At 38.6% G+C, this 22,044-nt stretch overlaps 1 protein-coding gene across 1 annotated transcript in view; it reads left to right on the forward strand.

Annotated features, from left to right (window-relative positions):
- The first annotated feature begins 1,958 nt into the window (after nucleotides 1–1,958).
- PROS1 (protein S) overlaps nucleotides 1,959–22,044 on the forward strand; it is an 80,104-nt gene continuing 60,018 nt past the window's right edge. Inside the window, exon 1 of the mRNA XM_063105035.1 lies at nucleotides 1,959–2,139. Within this exon, the coding sequence (XP_062961105.1) occupies nucleotides 2,064–2,139 (76 nt within the window). The 5' untranslated portion in view covers nucleotides 1,959–2,063. The remainder of the gene's footprint in view (nucleotides 2,140–22,044) is intronic.

Genomic DNA, 22,044 nt, shown 5'->3' on the forward strand with positions numbered 1-22,044 from the left:
CTGGACTTAGCTAAGTTGACTGGCCTGGTGGAGTCAGACAAACCAAGAAAAAAGAGTATTTAAAAGAGGGAGGGGTCATAGATATTTAGATGGTCCCTGAATTACAATGATTCAATTTACGATTTCAATTTAAGATTTTTCCAATTTACCGTGGGTTTATCAGAGTATTAAATGCATTTTCAATTTAGGATAGTTTTGGTTTATGATGGGTTTATTGGGATATAATCCCATCCTGAGTTGGGGACCATCTGTACTCAACAATTCCTTTTTGAATGAGTTGAAGAGGTTCAGAACATGCCACCCCCAAATCTGCCACATTGGCATCTGGGTTATTTTGAGCAAAAGGCAATCAAGAACCAGCAGAAGCAGAGAAAGCTTTTTACTTTCCCCTTAACTGCTTAAAATAAAGTACAGATTTCTTCTTTTGTAAAGGAAATTTACATTTATAAATAAAATTTCCATTAGCAAATGTATCTATCTGTACTAGGAGGACAGCTACTCTCAGAGGCAACTTTTATTGCCTGAGAAACTAGAGACTCTTACCTGCCATAACAAGGCAATCTTTATTAACCATTCATTTCCTCCCCTTGCTTTCTCTTATTTTGCCTCCTCTCTTCTTCCCCCAGAAGCCTCAAAGGAACCCCGATTCCTTTCCACATCTCAGGATGATATACTAGGGTATTTCAATATATTTATGGAAAGATTCACATCATCTTTCAATTCTATTTTTCCATGAAATACCCCCTTATGTCTCAATTATCTGGCCATCTCTTTGAGTCTCATATTTTCATGAAACTTTCATGCATACATATGTAGTTAAATACTGTTTCCTCCTGTTAATCTATCTTATGTCAATTGAATTCTTGGACCAACCACAGAACCCAGAAGGATAATAAGAAGCATTTTCTCCCCTACTGATTGAATGAGAATTTTTCAACTCATGTTCTTATCAGAAAAAGCGACTCTAACATTAATAGACTTCCATCCAGCTGGATCACAGAACCATACAAAGCTAGAGCTAAAAGAGACCCCTGAAATACTATCACCCTATTGAATTTCACTCACACACAGAAAATCAATTGATATTTTATTTGGACGGAAATGCTAGAAGTAACAATAGCAAATATGCATTAAGCATTACTATTTAACAAACACTAATTGCTTTATATGTTATCTCTTGGAATCCTTACATCAACACTATGAACACCTACTATAATCCCCATTTTACAGACGATACAACTGAGGCTTAGGGCGGTTAAGCAATTTACTTAAAGTTACACAACTAGTAAGTGGCAGAGTATTATGATTAGAATTCAGATAGTTTAGCTTCAGAGGCAGCCTTAATCGTATTTCAAATGTGTATGCCTAAGAAAAAAAGCGGAAAACAAAACTAGTTTGAAGGTGATGATTTGATACATTTTTCTATAGTTTGTGTGTGTGTGTGTGTGTGTGTGTGTTATTTTTAACACCATAAATACAAGACCAAAACAAAAATGTGGATGATCGAAACGATCCCATTTTCTTCCATTATCTCTGTTCTCTGAAGTCTTCCAAAAGTCCTCATTGGCGTCTAGGTTTTGGTTAATATCCCCATTTCCAAATGCAACCTTTCACTATTCCTCCTTCTAAGCCTGAAGATCCTGTTTTCTGAGTGCTCCAAGTTCTCTTGGCCACTCAGCCTCCCGCCCCAACTCGCTGGAGATTTTTACTGCGTTTCTTTCCCCTTCCCGTTCCCCTCCTGGAAACTTCACATTCTGGAGAAAGGAACCTGGGAACCGGGTTTACAAGGCCTCCAACACTCTCCCTGAGCCCTTCCCCCAGCTCCGAAAAGCTTCCTGGAAATGTCCTCGTTATCACTTCCCTTCTGGGAGCGGGCGGTCCCCTCCGCCCCTGGCTGTTCCGCTGGCGCCCGCAGGCTCGCAGGCGCCGCCGCGCCACAGTCCTCAGAGAGCAGCGCCCGGGCTCGGGCTCCCAGCTTCGCTGCCCGCCGAGCGCTTAGGTCCCCGTCGCGCCGCGCCACGGTCCCCAACCGCGTCCCCAACCGCGCCCGCACCCGCTTGGCGATGAGGGTCCTAGGGGGGCGCTGCGGGGCGCTGCTGGCGTGCCTCGCCTTAGTGCTGTCCGTCTCAGAGGCAAATTGTGAGTAATCAGTAGCGCCTTGTCTTCTCCCTTCCCTAGCCCTGGCGACTGAACTGTGTGCCCTGGTTGGTAGGATCTTCTTCTCTGGGGCTGCAGCCTCCTACAAGTTTCATGTAAGTCCCAACACCACCCAAGCCGTTGGAAGCAGCCCTGGATCTAGCGGGCAGGGTAATGGTGGGTTAGGTCATTATTTGCCCTGCTGTGAGAATCTTATGTTGCCTGCAAGACAGATGCAAGCATCCGGGTGACACTAAGTATCAATAAAGGAATTCGAACGTTTACCCGCAACAGCTGAGGCTCCCAATCAGAGGACAAGGATGAGCGGATTCCAGCATAGGAGTGGGAAAGAAACGGCAACCCACTGTGTGTTCCCTCTGTACAAGCGCCTGTCCCCAACCTGCACCCCGCCTGCAACCTACCTCCCTTTTGCAATTTCTGAACTTTGAACTTGGTTTGCTTGTCTCACATTGACAAACGAACTGTTTTAGAATGACAGAGGGTTTGTATAGCAGTAGGCAGATGTTATTTTCTAAGCTTGAAATCAAAAGGACTTAAATACCGTATTATATTTCTCAGGTCATTTTGTACTGAAGATTTTCGACACTGCCTGCCACTGATCTAAGATGATGGCATGAATTCTTTGTACTTTATCTTTGCATTTCCAGTTCTTTATCTTCGCGTGCCTGGATTAAAGGCAGGATATTGAGTGTTCTCTAAAAACTACATACGGTATATCAGGCATTTAGTACATTTTTGTTGTCAGTTTATTTGCTTGTTTTGTAACGTTTATGTTCATTGATTAACAGTGCTTTCTTGTGCTAAGTTTTATTCTAAGGAATTGGCATGGGACAAATAACCCTGAATTACAAACAACTTCTAGGCTGCCTAGAACTCCAAAGTAAACTTTTTAAAGATGGTCATTTCAGGAGAATTAAATAGGAATTTTCCACTACTTTTTATCAATTACTAATCAGGATGAATGAGGTATTTTAAAATTATAATTTCAAGGCTAAAATATTATTTATTTATATATTAAAGAGCTACAACTGCAAAACTTCAACATTCAAACCCCTATCATTAAGCCAATATGTGACTACATGCACTAAAGGATTACCTATATGGTTTGTTAAGACAATAAAATATTTGCTTGGTAACTAGGGTTTTGGAGAGGAGAGAGAGGCAGAAGTGGCTTGCCACATTTACTGCTTGTCATCACAGGAATTTGCTAGGCCCTTTCTTTTTGTAGAGATTGTTACATTTTGACTGAATCTAGGCCAAAGTAAAAATTATGTGTGTGTGTACATGTATTATAAAATGTAGAGAATTACATTTGTTATCTGAGGGGTCTTCAAAAAGTTCAGGGAAAGGTTTGTATTATCTTTTAATTCTGCTTTTCCATGAACTTTTTGAAGTGCCCTCATATTTAGATAATGAAAGAATAGATAAATTAATTCTACAAGTATATTACATAAATAATAGTTGCCTTCGTAATGCTTTCATTTAAAAAATTTTGGCTATTTAATTGGATTAAAAATTATCTCTGGTTTACTGACGAGGAAATTTAGGTAGAGATGGGATTTTTTACTCCATAAGATTTTGAATTTGCATTATAATAAAACTCTAAATACTTTATTGTTATTCATTGTTAGTCCATAGAAATATAGCTGCTATTTAAAGAAAAAAGTTTACAAATCACAGTTTTATTTTTGAAAGAGTTGTTAGAAATAATCGAGTTCAGATTCTTCATTTTAATAATAAATTGTTCTGAGATGTTAATTGACTTTCCGGATATTGTATATAATGTGTGTGTGTGTATATATATACATAATGAGGTTTAATATATATACGAGAGAGAGAGAGAGAGAGAATCTATATATTTAAAATACACACTGTCTACATATTTTAATTATTTCCCACTAAGGGCTTGTGGTGAAGGGAAATAGGAGAAACAGGATGTCCATTTTGTCTATGCTAATTTGACCTTATCCAGACTTCCCCTTCTGGGTAGGTGCAGTCAAGCCTGGACGTGATTGACTCATATTTTCTTTCTCTTTTTTGTACTCTCTCCCTTCCTTCTCTAACTATTCCTTTCACTATTTATGTCTTTGTCTTTTCTTAAGTTCTCTCTATTTTAAAATGCAAAATGTTTCACTAATGGAAAGATCTTATGAAGGTTAGGTTACAGTTGGGGTTTGTGTTGGAAGAGTTAGAGACAGTTTCTGGTATACAGCAATGACAACAGCAAACCCTATGCCATATTCTCCTACCATTAATTCTATGCTAGGGAACACAGTAATGCTTTTCATATAGACCTATTCTGTCCAACAAGTTTAATATCCTCTTTATAGTTCATGTGATCTATGTAAGTATTTAAACCTTCAAAATATTATAAGAAGACTGATAATACATACAGTTGTCCCTTGTTATCCATGGGAGGTTGGTTCCAGTACCTCTCGCTGATACCAAAATCTGCAGATGCTCATCTCCCTGATGTCAAATGGTGTAGTGGAATGGTACCTCAGAAAGTTCGTGGAAAGATAGAATTAAGAGATAATACAAATTATCTTCCATGAATTTTCTGAAGATGCCTCGTATTTGCGTGTGACCTGTGCACATACTCCCGTGTACTTTAAATTATCTCTAGATTACTTATAGTACCTAATACAATGTAAATGCTGTGTAAATTGTTGTTATACAGTACTGTTTAGGGAATAATGACCAAAAAAAGGTCTGTACATGTTTAGTACAGATGCAATTTTTTCCCCCCTAAACATTTTCAATCCTCTGTTGTTGAATCCAAACATGGGGAAACTACAGATACAGAGGGCCAATTGTATACTAGTATTCTTTAGCTATGAGCAACAGTAATGAATTCTTGCTAATGAAAGAGAAAAAGAGAGAGAGAGAGGAAGGAAGGAAGAGGAAGGGAAGAAGGAAAAGTTGAGTGGATTTATTGGAAGGCTACTGAACAGTACACTGACACACTGAACAACCAGGCCTAGGGAAGCCAGGAACTTGAGCATTTAGGTGATCTGTAGACTGGGAACACAAGTGACAGTACTTTAGGAGCTAACATCAGATGACTAAGTTCTAACTGCCTTCTAGTCCTGTGTATCTGCTCACAATTCAAATTTCTAGGAGACCCTCATCCTTTTGGCTTAGCCTGGCTCTGGAGTCCTGTGATTCACAGCTCACTAGAATCAGAATGTCAGGACAGTTCCCACAAAGGAATGGATGCTAGGAAAGAAGCAGGAACAAGAAAAGTCTACACATTCTAATTATTGGCTGTATAGCATATACACGTGCTGTACTTTTCATTATCCATTTCAAAATATTTGCTTAACATAATGCACATAACCACTGTACAGCAGAAACTACCCCCTCCTCAATAGGTGCCAGTCACTATAACCAGAGGAAGGCTTGAGAGCACCATTTTCTAGTTTAGTATTACCAGGTGAGGGCCATGCTTCCTCTAGTTCTGTGCTATACTTTGTAAATGAAATGATACATTGTAGTGTACCAACACATCCTATATGCCAGAAAAAGACAAGCAAGGGAATAGACGTAATGGCTTTAGGGCTTGCCTGTGTCTCTTGGTTATAAGCATGAGCTGAAATACGTCATATTTATGACTCTTTCACTACGTTTTCACGTCTCTCTTACCCTCAGGAAACTCTTCATGCTTGTGTATGCTCAATCAGATGAACCACATCCTTATTCGAGAAGAAACTGAGCCCTCGTTCCTACCTGTGGATGGTGCATCCATTGCTTCCTTTACTATTTCTACTGTGTACAGTACGCATCCTGAAAGAGCACTATTCCTTCTAATGCTGATTTATATATGGCATCAACACCATTTTGCCTTGATTATTGTTATCATTCCAGCATAATCCTCTTAATTCTTTATTTATTTATTTTATTTTTTTGCTGTGGCAGGCCTTAGCTACTGCTGGCCGGAGACTTTATTTATTTATTTTTTAAATTTATTTTATTTCTTGAATCAAAATTGATTATACATATTTTTGGTGTTCAACATTGATATATGTTGATCAAATCAATATTACTAGCATATATATTGTTACAAATTGTACTTATTCTTTATGCCCCTTGTCCAATCTCTCCCCTTCTCCCACTCCCTCCCTCCTCCCTCACCCTAGATTTCTTCTCTCCTGAAAAAATAATAGTTACTCTGTTAATTTGTTGCTTAGATAATCTGTCCAATGCTGAGAGGTGTGATCAGGTTCCCTAATATGATCATACAGCAGATGCTTCTTCTGTCACTCTGAAATGGGCTTTGTGGAGAGAAACATTCACTTCTTTTCTTTATCTCTGCTGGTGACTCTCCTTGTGTGAATGCACTCCAGTGTTTGGCAGACCATCTGCGTGGTGGTTGTGGTGTCTAGCTGCTTTTGCAGCAGCCATGGTTATTGTGGTGGCTGTGGTGGGCCACCCACATGGAGGTGATATTTTTGGCATGCTCCTTGACACTGGCGGTGTGCCTGGTTGTGGGGTGTGTCTGGTCCCCTTCTCCATGCCTCTGGTCCCCAGGCAGGCCCTGAGGCACTGGCAGTGTGCCTGGTTGTGGGAGGAGGGTTCAGTCCCCTTCTCCATGACTTAGGTCCCCAGGTGGGCCCCGAGGCACTGGCGCGGTGTGCCTGGATGTGGGAGTGGGGTCTGGTTCCCAGCTCCAAGTCTTCAGTTCCCAAGCAGGCCCTAAGGTGATGGTGGTGTGCCTGGGCTGGAACTAATTTTTTGTCCTTTGCTTACTTCTAAAATGGGGGAACTTCCTGTGGGAACCAGTACTTGAGGTGTGTGGTTGAGCTAAATTGCTGTTTTGCTTCTGTTTCCCTAGGGAAGGCTTTTTGTGCAGCTCAAGTTTGAACGATTGACCTTATAGGTACTTCCAGCTCTTCAGAGAGCCAATGGATCTGGGTTGTGTAGAATCTCTTACCTGGGCCTGAGTTTTTTCATCAAACTGCACCCCATGCAATTCTGCATTCCTGACCAGTCTCCTCTGAGTGGTCCTGCACTGATTGCAGGGTGGATCAGCTGTCCTTGCTGTGTCTCTGTGTTCTCCCAGTGGGCCTGTCTCCCCTGCCACCCATGCTCCAAACACTCCCCATGGGACAGGCCATGTGCCGGTCCCTTGTGATGACTCACCAGCCTTTGAAAGGTTCCCCTTTTTTTCAGTTGTTCTGGCTCCTCACTCCTATGTGGGTCCATGGGAACCCTATTACTGGTCTTGCTGTCCTGGGGACCACCAAGGCCCTCTTCTCCCCTGCTGCCTCCAAGTAACTCCATCTGAAGGGCACAGCTGCGGCTTCTGCCGGCTCCTGCTCCATGCGCTTATCGCCTCCAGCCTTAAAGCAGCCGCGGCCCAAACACTCAGAGCAGTTTTTTCTTTCTCTCATCATGGTTTCTCCTGCCTTCATGAACTCCGTAGTTCTCTCCTCCTCTTCCCCTGAGCTACAGCAGCCCCAATTTGGCTGATGTTACATTTTTATAGTTGCAAATTGGTTGATTTATGGGAGAGAGTGATGCTGGGGACTGTCTATTCTGCCATCTTGACTGGAATTCATTTTTTTTTTTTAAACAGCAGTAAAGAACTTCAAATAGCTACATAGCAGTCTCAGCTTCTAGTTCAATGGAAAATATATTAGGTCTCCTGGTGACTACATTCCTTCTTGGTTTCCAGATTTCTGGATAAGCAGAACCCCGTTGTGAGGAAAGAATGCAAAAATATTTAACAGGTCACTGTATTAGTTTCCTAGGACTGCCATCTCAAAGTACCACCAACTGTATGGTTTAAACAGCAGAAGTTTATGGTCTTACAATTCTGCAGGCTAGAAGTCTGAGATCAAGGTGTCTGCCTGCATGGTCGGTTCTTTCTGAAGGCTATGGGGAGAATTTATTCCATGCCTTTCTCCTAGCTTCTGGTAGCCTCAGATGTTCCTTGGCTTGTGGATGGCGTTCTCTGTGTGTCTTTACGTCGTCTTCCCTCTATACACATCTATTTGTGTCCAAATTTCCCCTTTTTATAAGGACACTGGTCAGATTGGATTAGGACCTTCTCTAATAACCTCATCTTTATTGATCATATACAAAGACCCTATTATTCACTGGTACAGGGAGTTAGGACTTCAACATCTTTTGGGGGGATACAGTACAACCCGTAATAGTCACTAAGCATTGAATCATGACAAGTACTTCTTTTTACCATCATTCCTGACCTGTATATTTTGGCTTAAGAAAAACAGTACTATGTATTAATGATTGCTGGTATAAAGAACACACTTTTTTTTTTTTTTTAACCACATTTTGGAAGATAGTGCTGTATCGCAAAGGGAAGTGACTGAGCCTTCAATAATTAAGTAATAAAGCCAGTCCATCAGTCCATAAGGCTAGCTTCTTCCAGATATTAGGATATAAAAATAAGACAAGTGAAAACTGTGATAATCTCTGATTATTTCCTCAATTGTGATGTTAATTCCTCAGTTAAAGGTAATGTTGTGTGGCTTGTCATAAAGCACTGAGTAAGCCTACCAGTAGTGGTGCTGACAGAAAAATTAAATCCAAATACAGAATAAATGCCTCTACCTGTAAGTACACATTGCTGTTCTGCCATGATAGAAGAACCCTAATTAATCAAGCAGGTATCAGATTGGACTTTGATATATCCAGTTTCCAACAGCTCAAGGAATAGCAACTTTGCTTGCAATTTTGGTGTTTTTATTTTAGTAGTGAGAACCTTGTGGACCTTGGTGAGGGAAAGTCTGTGGCTGAGTCCATGTGTGTATCCTCCATTCTTGCCGCTATGGCTGCTTTTGTGAGTATTGAACAAACATTGGAGAGTGACACAAAATGGCAGCCTGATGGCCATATGTGAACCACAGACTTGTATGTTTGACCCTAATGGCATTTCAAAAATCACAACATTTTATGTAAAAATTTGGTTTTATGGCTTCTCTTGAAAAACAAGTAAAAGAAGATCTGGCAACGCTGGTCCACATTCCAACATGGTAAGATTCTGCCAGAGCTGATTCAGAACTGCCTTCTTTGGATAGAATATACCATCACTAGTTTGCCACAATGCCAAGCATCCCCTATTGTCTTTCACCAAATTCTCTTCCTTTATGGTACCTACCTGACACTTTTTAGATTTTTGCCTTTGTGACCCTTGCACTAGATTGTCTTGAGAAGAGACACAACTGATAGTCATTAAGTAGGTCATTCTGTCCCCATTATTATTAAGAACTTCTTTAGTGTGTGGCTTTCTCACGAACGTTCACCTGGAACACAGCTATTCTCAGCTCTGGGCCAATTCTTGCCCAAATCTACCTCTTTACCAGTCCATGAACAACTGAACAGACCATTTGCAACCATTCAGGAAGTAGAATAGGTCCTGATCTCAGGAAATTTCTCATTCTAGACAAAGTGGACAATGAGAAATACTGCTTATATGTCTGCCTATTGTGAGCGTTTTGTTTCTCCATTGCCTCTCAGGGCCAACCCTGAGAGAGGCTGTCATTTCTTCCTTCATTTTTGGCTGTAGCTTTATAGCAGGTCAACTTGTGGCTCATGCTGCTATACCACACAGAAGCATCTATAAACCAGAGATTTCAGTCAGTTGGTCATAGGTCTTCCCTCACGAGGCATTAAGGGAGGCCAAGGGGGAGGAGAAGTCAGGAGAGTGAGAAACCTGCATAGGCAACTTAGTTAAGTCTTTAGGCTCATCCTATTTATACAATTTGAGGATGGTTTGGGTTGCCACAACTAAATTTATGGCTGGATGGAAAGGACAGCGTCCAATTTATGATGAGTGGTTCAACTCACATGGTTACCAAGTATCCTGTGGTCAGATCTTCAGACTCTACTCAAGTCCAAAAAGAAGCCAAGAGCAGTTTCTCAAAAGGGTATTAACTACTTGCTGACAGAAATATGACTTGCTCACAGATCATAAGGATCTCTACTAAAGTCTTCTTTTGGGACATGCTACAGTCTCTAAAGAAGACCCTGCTGTCCTATGGAAAATTTGAGCACAATTGGATCTGATGGATCATTGGCTGAGCTAAATGAAAGACTGCTTGAATTGAACTTTGAGCTAGCTACAGAGCATTCTTTTATTCTGGTTCCCGTCTACATTTGGCAGCTTTTGGACTCCTATGGTAAATAGTCAGAATAGAACACCTAAAAATGGAATATGCCTCAAAAATAAGAGGTCCACCAAAATTTATTCTTCCCCCTTAGTGATGGACACTCAGGTATATAACAACTTGCCTCACACTTGGGCAGGAATATTCCAACAAGGCCAAATTGTTGCTGAATATAGTCCACTGCTCTCAGGCCTGTGGAAGAAACTACAGTTTGCGATTTGAGTCTGATTAGGCCTATAGCTAGATGGTTTTAGGACAGAATTCTACTTATCAACTGGCCATCATAAGCCTCAGTTCTAACCAGCGTACTTTAGATCGTAGATGTTTTGCTTCCCCCAAAGGCCAATATCTGATACAGACTGAGTATCCCAAATCCAAAAATCTGAAATCCAAGATGCTACAAAATTCAAAATTTTTGAATGGAGACATGATACTCAGAAGAAATGCTCACTGGAGCATTTTGGATTTCAGATTTTCTGATTTGGGGTGCTCCACTGGTAAATATATAATGCAAATAGTCCAAAATCTGAAAAAAATCCCAAATTGGAAACACTTCTGGTCCCAGGCATTTCAGATAAGGGATACTCAAACCATAATCACTAAAGGTTTTTGGAATCTCTTTCCTTAGTGCAATTACTCAGGTAAGATATTTTATTTTGCTTTGGAGAAACTATAGGAGAAAAGTTTACAGCAGGAAAACTGTACAAAAAAGGATACAAAACTGTTACAGAAGGATGATTCTTCAAGGGCATTTCTTCTGTCCTCATTCAAGAGGTTCTGGATCAGTCAACTGACTCAGGTTTGGTAATTAAGGAGAGGTGATGATTTCTTTGTATTGTGACCAAAATGTGCCTCTGTTTGCTACCCCAGGAAGTTTTTGTGTGAAACACTCAGTGAAGAATTTTGTGGGTTGTCTGTCCATCTCATTCTATTGAGATCTCTGTTAATTTTTCCTCCAAGATTTGATCACTACATACACCCTGATTTTCATTCAGGCTGCTACCTATGCTTAGCCACCCCAGTTTATTTCCATTCCACTTCAGATCTGGAAGCTCATTTCCATTGCAACCCCTCCCAACAGCATAATTGATCTGGGGAGAACAGCTGGTAAAATGCTTTTCCCAATAATCTGTTTTCATGGTATTGGTGAAAATATATTCTTCTCTTTTATATTGGGGGGTAGGATGGATGGGTGAGGAGAATGAATAGGCAGGAGCTACATAAAAGAATCAAGCCAGAATTTCTGTCTCCTAGTCTTTGTGAATTCTTTCTGTTACATTATGCCAAGGAATGTCTGGCTTTTCAGTATTATTTAGTATGTGCCAAGGTCTGGTCTAGGGTGGCATTAGCCAACCAAGCCAACTGTTAGAACTGAAGCTGGCAGCCCTAGCTAGCACATGGAATGAAAGCAGCAATATTAATACATTCAGCCTAACTCAAAATTATGTTTCAAATTTATGCTTTTTTTGTATTAGTTTTGTATTCCTGTATAACAAATTACCTCAATTTAGCAGCTTAAAATAACACAATTTATTATCTCACAGTTTTGTAGGTCAGAAGTCCAGTTACAAATCCAGGGAAACTGCTCAGGGTCTCACCAGGCTAACATTAAGAATTTGGTCATGGCTGAGATCTCATCTGAAGCTTGGGGTCCTCTTGTAGGCTCATTAGTTATTGGCAGAATACAGTTTCTTGCAGCCTCAGGACGGAGGCCCTTAGCTCCCGAGGCCTTCACCATTCCCACAGCGTGGCTTTCTCTACAACACGGCAATATGCTTCTGCAAGAGTTACCTCTATTTCTGAAGTCTGAACTTGACATACAAGTCTTATAATCTGGAGGCTTCCCGCATTATCTCTAACTACAACTGATCTTTCCTGCCCCTCTTTACAAAAACTGTCTTTCTCTGTTCCCTCTCTACTATGGACTTTTCACATGCTATTCATTTTGTTTGGAAGACTATTTATTTCTCTTTATTGTCCTCCCCTAATTATCCCAGGTGATCTGTCCAAAGGCTACTCAAACTTTAGGATCTTTATATAAGATTTTGTTGCTCTGTTTTAGAATCATGCATTGGAGTGTGACAAAGCTTTCTAAAATCTGTTTCTTTATTTACATTAAAGGATAATTTTAAAAATTATTTTGTCAATTGCTATTCTTTAATATTTGAAAAATTTATTTGCGGCTTCCTCTTTTTTATTTTAACTCTTTCGCTTTATAGATTATTTTATTCAAGGAATAAACATGAAGTACACTGCTTTATCTATTTTATATTTGCTTTTATTAGAGTCCTCTGATTTTTACAATTAATAAAAAAGCAAATTACTACAGTATTGAATAACCTCTCTTACACTCATTAATTTAAATTTTTTATAAATCTTATAGTATTAGGATAAGATAGTCTACGGAGTGGTAACACGTTAATCTCTAAATCTCCAAATTAATTTCTAATTTTCCAAATCTCTCTTATTAGCAAAATAAGAGTTTATTTCTTAGTCACGTAAAGTCCAATGTGGTTTGCATAAATCTCTTCCATCTTTAGTTATACCATCTGGTACACATGGCCTGTAATGTCCCTGCAAGAAGAGACAGCAGTGGAGGATATATACTTTTTCTTTTTTTTTTTTTTTTTTTTTGTCGTTTTCGTGACCGGCACTCAGCCAGTGAGTGCACCGGCCATTCCTATATAGGATCCGAACCCGCGGCGGGAGCGTCGCCGCGCTCCCAGCGCCGCACTCTCCCGAGTGCGCCACGGGCTCGGCCCGATATATACTTTTTCTTAACTGCCTTTGCATGGAAGTGACAAAACCCACTTCTGTTTATCGTTCAAGTAGCCCCCACGGAATATTTCATCAGTATTGTTTCTGTTATGAACATTTTTCCCCCGAAGGTTAAAATTAATGTTTCTTCCCCTAAGAGAAGTGTAAATACTTATTGCCTATTTAACCCTTGGTCATATACATTACAAAGTGGGAGTTTATTTTAACTATCTGAATAAAATTTGTGATAGAAAGAGGGCCTAGATAACTATGCCTACCAACACACCAGCTGGGAACTTAGTACTACATTGAGTTGGCTGTTAAGGTTATAGAGTGAAAAAAATGTGACAACAAGCTGATATTGAAATTATTCCTATGGTGAGAACTGTTATTATTTTAAAAATTACTTTGAATAGGAGCTTCAGGTTTGTAAAGTGAAGTCCTTAAAACATGATCTGCAACTCTGCTATTTGAGTGTGGTCCATGGACAACAGCATCAGCTCTACCTGGGAACTCATTAGAAATAAAGTATCTCTGGCCCCACTCCAGATGTACTGATTCAAAACATGCATTCTAACAGCACTGCCAGCGAATTCCTGTCCACATTTGAAGTTTGAGACATTCTGGTCCACACATAGGTAGCAGGTAAGATAGATAAATGTTCTGTATAAGAAGTGGATAGACATGTGCATGAGTAGCAGTAGGGGCCACCAGGGAGAGGGGAAGGGGAGATGTCAGAGAAGGGAGGAAGGAAGCTGAGCAACCTGGCAGCTTGTGGAGAAGGTCTACAGTGAGAAATGACTAGATGTGAGGTGGAGAAGGACTTTTAGAAACGGAGGTTTCAAAGTCTCAACTTTAAATTGCAAAATTTGCTTGAATGTAAACAACTGCAGCCCTTTCCACCACCACCCCTTCCCCTGCCCCCAGTGTTGATTCGAAAAGGGTCAGTTTCTCCATGTAAGCTGATTAAGAACACAGAGAAGAGAATAGTTTCATCAGATGCAAGTGAGATGAAGAGTTTAGTGAAAGCTAACGTACAAAACCAGCGGTGACCATAGGAACCTAAGCTACAAAAGAATGCAGACATCTTGAAAGACAGTAGAAATTTTATAAAATGTGGGATTGGATTTCATGTCATCATTCAGTGAATCGAAAAGGACAGGGTGACAATTGACATTGATGAAACTCAAATGATCTTTTCATTATTAACCTTTGATTGAGAGTAACATTTTATTAATGCTAAAAGAAAAGAAACGTTGGTGATGCAAAAAAATAATCTATCTCGAGTCTTGTTCTATTGGATGGTACAAAGCCTTTTTACCTAATTATTTCTGTTTTATTAGGTTTTATATTACACGTATCTGGGAAATACATTTAAGTAAAAAATTATAATAATGAGAGGGTTGGGCAAGAATTCAATATTTTTAAATAAAAAAGTACTCTATGTAACAAAAAATATTGGAAGGAAATGGATAATATTTTAGTAGTGGGTGTCTTTGGAAAGTAAAGTTATAACGTTATTTATCCCTCGTTTACTTTTTTGATTTTCTAAATACAATATATTAAGCATTATTAACTCTAATATGGGGGGAAACCATTCCTTTAAAATGTTTATTTATATTACATTATTCTAACTATAGAGATTGAATTATTCAAGCCTGAGGGGAAGTGAAATGATAATTTATCTCTATGGATTAATAAATTTCTACAGATGAGTAAAGCAATAGGAACCAGCTCTCCCTGTTTTTAGGCTATCAGCATAAATCTTCATAGTCCTTTTGTCCATTTTTTTGAAATGGACTTTAAAAAGACCCATTCAAGAACAATGACTTTTAAGTCTTCATCAAAATGGTAAAACTGTGACTTCCTACATTTATGTAATATTTTCCATCTTTCAAAATGGCACAATTGGCATTTTCTCAATGAGTTTTATATCTATTCTGTGATGCACCTTCCCAGGTATGGGAAAATGTTACCTTTACCCTGCATCTATCTGAAGTTGTTATTCCCTCTTTCTCTTTCTATTCATTCTTGAACGTCTTGAAAAAATAGTTTATTCTGGAAATCTCTATTTCCTCTCTTCTCACCCTCCTACTGGTATTGGTAACTGAGAATGTTAATGGCAATCATATTGTTAAACCAACTGTATACATTTTAACTCTCATCCTACACAATACCATAGCAATTACTATAAGTAACTTTTTAGCAACAGTTGGTACTGTGGAAACTTATCTTTTTGAAATTCACTTCCTTTTATGTCTAAGCATTCTCTTCTAATTTTCTTTCTTTCTCTCTATATATGTTACTAATTCCTCTTCTGTGCTTTGATGCTCTTGGCTTTCCCTTAAATGTTAGAGTTCCTGGGGTTCCATTTTTTAAAAAATTCTAATTTCTTTTCTTTTCTTTTCAACTGACAAATAAGAGTTGTATATACACTCTGCTCTCCATATCTGCGGGTTCAGCAAGTTCGGAATTAATAAACCACAGATCCAAAATGTCGTTAGGCCTACGATGTTTACATTTGTACTGAATATGTACAAACTTTTTTCCTTGTCATTATTCCCTAAATAATACAGTATAACAACTATTTACATAGCATTTACATTGTGTTAGTTATTATTAAGTAAACAAGAAATGATTTACTGTAGAAAGGAGACTGTGCATAGGTTGTGTGCAAATATGCCATTTTATATTAGTGACTTGAGCATCCACAAATTTTGATATCATGGGGATCCCAGCACCAATACCTCATGAATACTGAGGGGTAACTGTATTTAGGGGTAAAATATGTTGTTTCCATACATGTGTACATTGTGGAATGATCAAATTGGGCTAATTAGTATATCCATTAACTCAAATATTTATCATTTATTTGTGGTGAGAATATTTAAAATCCTCTCTTTTAGCTGTTTTGAAATATAAGATACATTATTATTAACCTGGGTTTCCATTTAGACCTTCTGGCCTCATTGGACATCTTTCCCCAGCTTAAACTACTACCTCTATTCTACTAATTCTCTATTATTTTAAAACTATTCAAAGTAATCCAAGTTTAATGTAATCTAACTTGAAAATATATATATACACTTGCAATGTTTTTATTTCTCTGCCTTCATAGCACATTTTTAATATTGGAAAAATTAACTAACAGCCAAACATTACTAGATATTTGCATGAAACCAATAGCACGAAAGGAAAAGATAAGAGGAATATACAGAGCAAATAACCCCAAAGGAAGTAGAAGTAATTGAAGATGCAGAAGATAACCTTTAAAAATGTATAATTAATATCCTAAATAAATTTATGAGGATCTGGCACCCATAAAACAAAACTAGGCTGCTATTACCAAGGAAAATTAGAGAACTGGAATAATATTTTCAGATTTTAAAAGTTATTTTCATTTATCTTCTTTTTCCTAAGCATTATCCATTGTTTATTCTCTTAGTTGGAATTCATAAGCAATTTATAAAATTCTACAACAATAATCAGGGTTTTGAGTGAAAAAGTATCAGGATTACAGATTAATTTGGGGGACATTACATCTTTAAATATTGGGCTTTCCTATCCAGGATTATGATGTGAGACATAAGACTTTTTTTTTATGTCTTCCGGTAATATTTGATGGTTTTTGCCATATTGATCTTGCACATGACTTACTAAGTGTATTAATTGGTATTACTTCTATGTTGACTGTGCTTCCTTCTCCATTCCTCCCCATGCCCCAAGCCCGTTTATATTTTCTGACTGGTTTTTGCTGTTGTATAGAAAAGATGTTGATTCTTTAAAAAAATTATTTTCTATCTAAATATTTTTCTATACTCTCTTGTTAGTGCTAATGAATTTTCAGAGGGTTCTCTTGGATTTCACCAGTAGATAATGATTCATCTCCATATGGTAATCATTTGTTTTTCCTATATAATATTTATTGTGTTAAAATATACATAACATAAAATGTACCATTTTAACCATTTTTAAGTGTACATTTCCGTGGTATTAAGTACATGCACATTGTTGTTCAGACATTACTACCGCCTCCAGAACTTTTCATGTTTTCAACCTGCACTCTATACCCAGTAAATAGTAACTCATTCCCCCATTTTCTCCTCCGCTGGCAACCACCATTCTACTTTCTGTCTCTATGAACTTGGCTACTCTAGGTACCTCATATAAGTGAAATCATGCAATAGTTGTCTTTTTGTGTCTGGCTTATTTCATTTAGCCTAACGTTTTCAACTTTCGTCCCTGTTGTAGCATGTATCTCTATATGTTTCTTCAATTATTGCTTAACTAGAAGTTTAGAACAGTGATGAATGATAATGATGATTTTATGCATTTTTGTCTTGATCCTGAGTTTAATGGGTGTATCAATGATGCTTCATTGGCTAAGGCCTCTTACTATTGGTCTCTGTTATGTACTCTTTGTCATGTTAAGGAAGGTTCCTACTCTTTTTAGATTCCTAGTGCCTTTCCTTTTATTTCTTATTTTTCTTGAATCAGGAATGTTTTCTGGTTTTTCCAATGGCTTCTAGACAGTTAACTTGATGTTGTAATCATTATATAATTCCCAGTCATTCTTAAATTTTGATAATAACATCTACTTGGTCGTGTATTTTTTTTTTAACACACTTTTATTTTAAAGTAGCCAATATTCTATGTAGGCTTTTTTAAAATAAGGACTCATATGTCAGATCAGTTTATATATTTACTTTTCTCTACTGTCTTTATCAGGTTTTGGTTAGTATAACTGTTTTAACTAACAGAAATTTGAAGATCATAGAAGTTAGAGCTGAAACTATGTAGGATACTAAAAAATTGGGCTTTAATTAGAATTAAAATATTATTGATTTCAAATGAGTCCTCTTTCCATATTTTTTCTTACCTTTATTACCTTTCTTTCTTTTTTCTTTTTCCTTTAGTAACTGTGGACATTATCTGTTGACTCCCTAATTTGAAAGATAAGGAATTATATTCATCCTCTTTTCTTTAATTCCATCTCAGTTTGACCATAACGTCTTTTTTTTTTTTTTTTTCTCTCTTCATAAGATTTTAGGATATTGTCTCTCTTTTCGGAGCTCCAAAATTTTACTAAAAAGTGTCTATCTTTAGATTCATTTTCCCCCATTCATCTTGAACAAAAATTAATATACTTTAGAACCTTATGTATTTCTAATGGTTAGAGATTTGAAAATGTTATTATTTTAAATTATTTCCTTCCTTCCGTTGTTTTATCTCTGAAACTTCTGTTATATTGATTCTAGATCTTTTTAGTGTGTCTCAATTTTTTCTTTCAAATTTTCCATTTATTTATCATTTTCCCTATGTAATGGAAGATTTTCTTGACTTTATCTTTCATGTCACTGGGCTGATATTTAGTATGGTCCATTCTATTTCTCAGTCCATCCATCAACTTTTTTATTTCAAAATCATATTTTAGTTCTCTATTTTTTTCTTTTTCACTGCAGCCCACTTTTGCTTTATGGATGGCAAATTTCAAACTGATTTAGGATATTAATTATACATTTTTAAAAAGTTATCTTCTGTGTCTTCAATTACCTCTATTTGGTGGGGTGGGATGATCAATTCTTATCCATCTCTTTCATGTTGTAAATAAAAATATCTTTATGCAAATATCTGGTGATCTTTGGCTGTTAGTTCATATGTTTTAAAGAAAGTCCTAAGTTGATTGGATAAACTAGGTAGCTGCTGTGGTGTGCTTCTGTGGTTGTTTATGTCTGTTTTCCTAGTAGGACTTTCCCTTAATCGAGAAGCTCATTATCAGTCCTGTCTAAGTGGGCAGGTGTATCCCATAGCCATAGCCAGGCTTCTCTTTAGGAGCCTATGTGAAAATAGGGCAGGAGCAATTACCAAGGTAAGGAGGGCATTACTTGTTGAAAATAACTCTAGTTGCTTAACTGGTGTTCTCCTGCATTGTAACTGATATGAGTTTTGGAGTCACTGGAAATTATGCTCTTTGTCATCCCAGCTCCACACATGGAATTTTCCCAAGCAATATCATCCCTGTCTTTAGGGAGCAGTTTTCAGATTTTATATTAAAGGCTAAAATCATGGCTTTTTATCTTCTGTAAATGGAAGAGGGAGAGAGGAAGACTCCAGCTACTTTGTTATTTTGAATGGAGTTGTAAAATTAATCTGATGCTTATTCTTAGTATCAGTTGATTCTGGAGCTTCTTTGGTGTTAGATGTTTTAAAATTGTATCTATCATACTATGTCTAAATTTACTTTCTTTTCACTCATTTGGTTTGGCACTCAATAAGCCCCCTTTCTGTGAAGATTAGTATTCCTTATTCGCTCTGGAACGTGTTGTACTTTTATTTATATGAGAATTTCTTCCTCCATATTCTCTCTTCTTCCTGGAACTCCTCCAGGATTGATCCTTTATGACTTTAGCTATCATGTTTTGTATCTCTTTGAAATTTTGTTCTGGGTTTTAGCAGATTTCTTCAATTTTTTTTTCAACACTTCTGTTTTGACAATCATATTGTAAATTTCTCAAGTTTTCTTTTATTTTACTATTGTACTCTTTCATGGATACATTATCTTAAGTCACTATGATGATATTCATCAGACTTTTGAAAGTTTTTTTGAGGTCTCTGTTTTTTCTCATCAGTTTTCTTGGTGTTTCTTTTTTTATGTTGCTGATAGCTGTTAATTTTTTCCTCCATATTTCTGATGGTCCTTGGGTATTCATCCTTAAGCAATGGTTTCTAGGTTGGTTTTAGGTAGCAGGTGTGTGTTTCTTCTGCTGTTATATGTATTGTTCTGGTTTCCTGTTAGTCTTTCTTCTAAGTGGGAGAGTTAGCAGGTAGCTCTGTATACATTTATTAGTTGATTCATTTATGTAGTTAATGTTTATTGGGCCCACTCTGAGTATACTGTTTCATGTACAGTGAGATGGTGAAACCGTGCAGTTGTGTCTTGATGGACTTTCAAATTTATCACTCTGCTTCTGGTTGCTTTCTCTCACCCTCCCACTAATGCTGTATTAGAACAATCTTTTTGAGGTTTCATTAGGCAAAAGTGTTCTTACTCTGAGTGTGTGTATTGGATCAAGTCATCCTCTCCTTTGCTAATTCACCAACAGATTTTCATCAGCTTTCCAGCTTGGAGAATTGTTGAAATCACCCTGAAATTTGATGGCCAAAATCTCATCTAAATATCTTTTGCATCAGATATAGGTAAGATTCAGGTACAATTCATCTTTTTTTTTTTAATTTTTAAAATTTTTATTGAATCATAATTGATTATACATATTTTGGGGGTTCAACATTGACATACATTGATCAAATCAATATTACTAGCATATATATTGTTACAAATTGTACTTATACTTTATGCCCCTTGTCCAATCTCTCCCCATCCCTCTCTCCCTCTCCCCTTCCCGCTCTAATTACCCTGGATTTCTTCTCTCCTTCTGAAAGAGTAATGGTGACTCTGTTGATTTGTTGCCTAGGTGATCTGTCCAATGCTGAGAGGTGTGTTCAGGTCCCTCAATATTATCATTGAGCAGATGCTTCTTCTGTCACTCTCGAATGAGCTTTGTGGAGAGAGACATCTTCTTTCCTTTGGCCTCTGCTGGTGACTCTTTTTTTGTCAATACAGTCCAGTGCCTGGTGGACCATCTGCATGGTGGTTGTGGTGCCTAGCTGCTTTTGTGGCAGCCGTGGTTATTGTGGTGGCTGTGGTGGGCCACCCACATGGAGGTGATGTTTTTGGCATGCTCCTTACCTAGTTGGTGGTGGTGCTGGCAGTATACCTGCTTGTGGGAGGGGGTTCTGTTCCCCAGCTACACACCTCAGGACCCCAGGTGGGACCTGGGGTGCTGGCAGTATGCCTGCTTGTGGGAGAGGGGTTTGGTCCCTGACTCCATACCACAGGAACCCAGGCAGGCCCTGTGGTGCTGGCAGTGTGCCTGGCTGTGTCCTCTTTCTGGCTTGGTAGCCCAGAGGACTTCCAGTCCTTCCAGGTGTTATAGGTTCTTTGGTGAAAAGAGACCTTTACTAGTTATTATTAAACTTTGTCTCTGGTTGTGAGTACTTTGTTTTTTCTTTCAATTCTGTGCTAGATTATTTGCTGGTCCCACCATTTAAACTCTGTGCTAGAACTAATTCATTGTCCTTTGCTTACTTCTAAAGTGCAGGACCTTCCTGTGGGGACCAGTACTTAGCTCTGTGGTTGACCTAAATTGCTGCTTTGTTGCTGATTCCCTAGGGAAGGCTTTTTGTGCCGCTCAGGTTTTAATGGTTGACTTTATAGGACTTCTGGGTTTAGTGAAATCCAATGCACCTGGATTGTGTAGAAACACTGGTCTGGGCCTGAGTCTTTCCATCAAACTGGACCCCATGTAGTTCTATATTCCTAACCAGTCTCCTCTGAGTGGTCCTACACTGATTGGGGGGCAGATCAGCTGTCCTTGCTGTGCCCCAGTGTTCTCCCAGGGGGCCTGTCTCCCCCACCACCTGTGCTTCAAACACTTCCCATGGGATGGGCTGTGCACCAGTCGCTTGTGATGACTCGCCGGCCTCTGAATGGCTCCTCACCCCTATGTGGGTCCACGGGAACCCTATTAGTGTTCTTGCTGGCCTGAGGGCCACTAAGGCCCTTTTCTCCCCTGCCGCCTCCATGCAACTTCATGTGAAGGGCACAGCTGTGGCTTTTGCTGGCTCCTGCTCTGTATGCTCAGCAGCTCCAGCCTGGAAGTGGCCAGGGCTTGAAATGGTTGGAGAGGTTTTTTCTTTCTCTCATCATGGCTTCTTTGGCCTCCATACAGGTCTCTCCCCCACTTCCCCTGAGCTCAAGTGGCCCCAGCTTGGCTGCTGTTGCTTTCTAATAGTTGTAAATTAGTTGACTTGTGGGAGAGAGTGACCCTGGGGACTGTCTATTCCATCTCTTGACCAGAAGTCAGGTACAATTCATCTTGAGGCAGAATTCCTCTCCAGTTGTGAACTCATGAAATCAGACAAGTTATGTGCTTTA

The sequence above is a fragment of the Cynocephalus volans genome, chromosome 1 (genome assembly GCF_027409185.1).
Source record: "Cynocephalus volans isolate mCynVol1 chromosome 1, mCynVol1.pri, whole genome shotgun sequence".
Taxonomy (NCBI): Eukaryota; Metazoa; Chordata; class Mammalia; order Dermoptera; family Cynocephalidae; genus Cynocephalus; species Cynocephalus volans.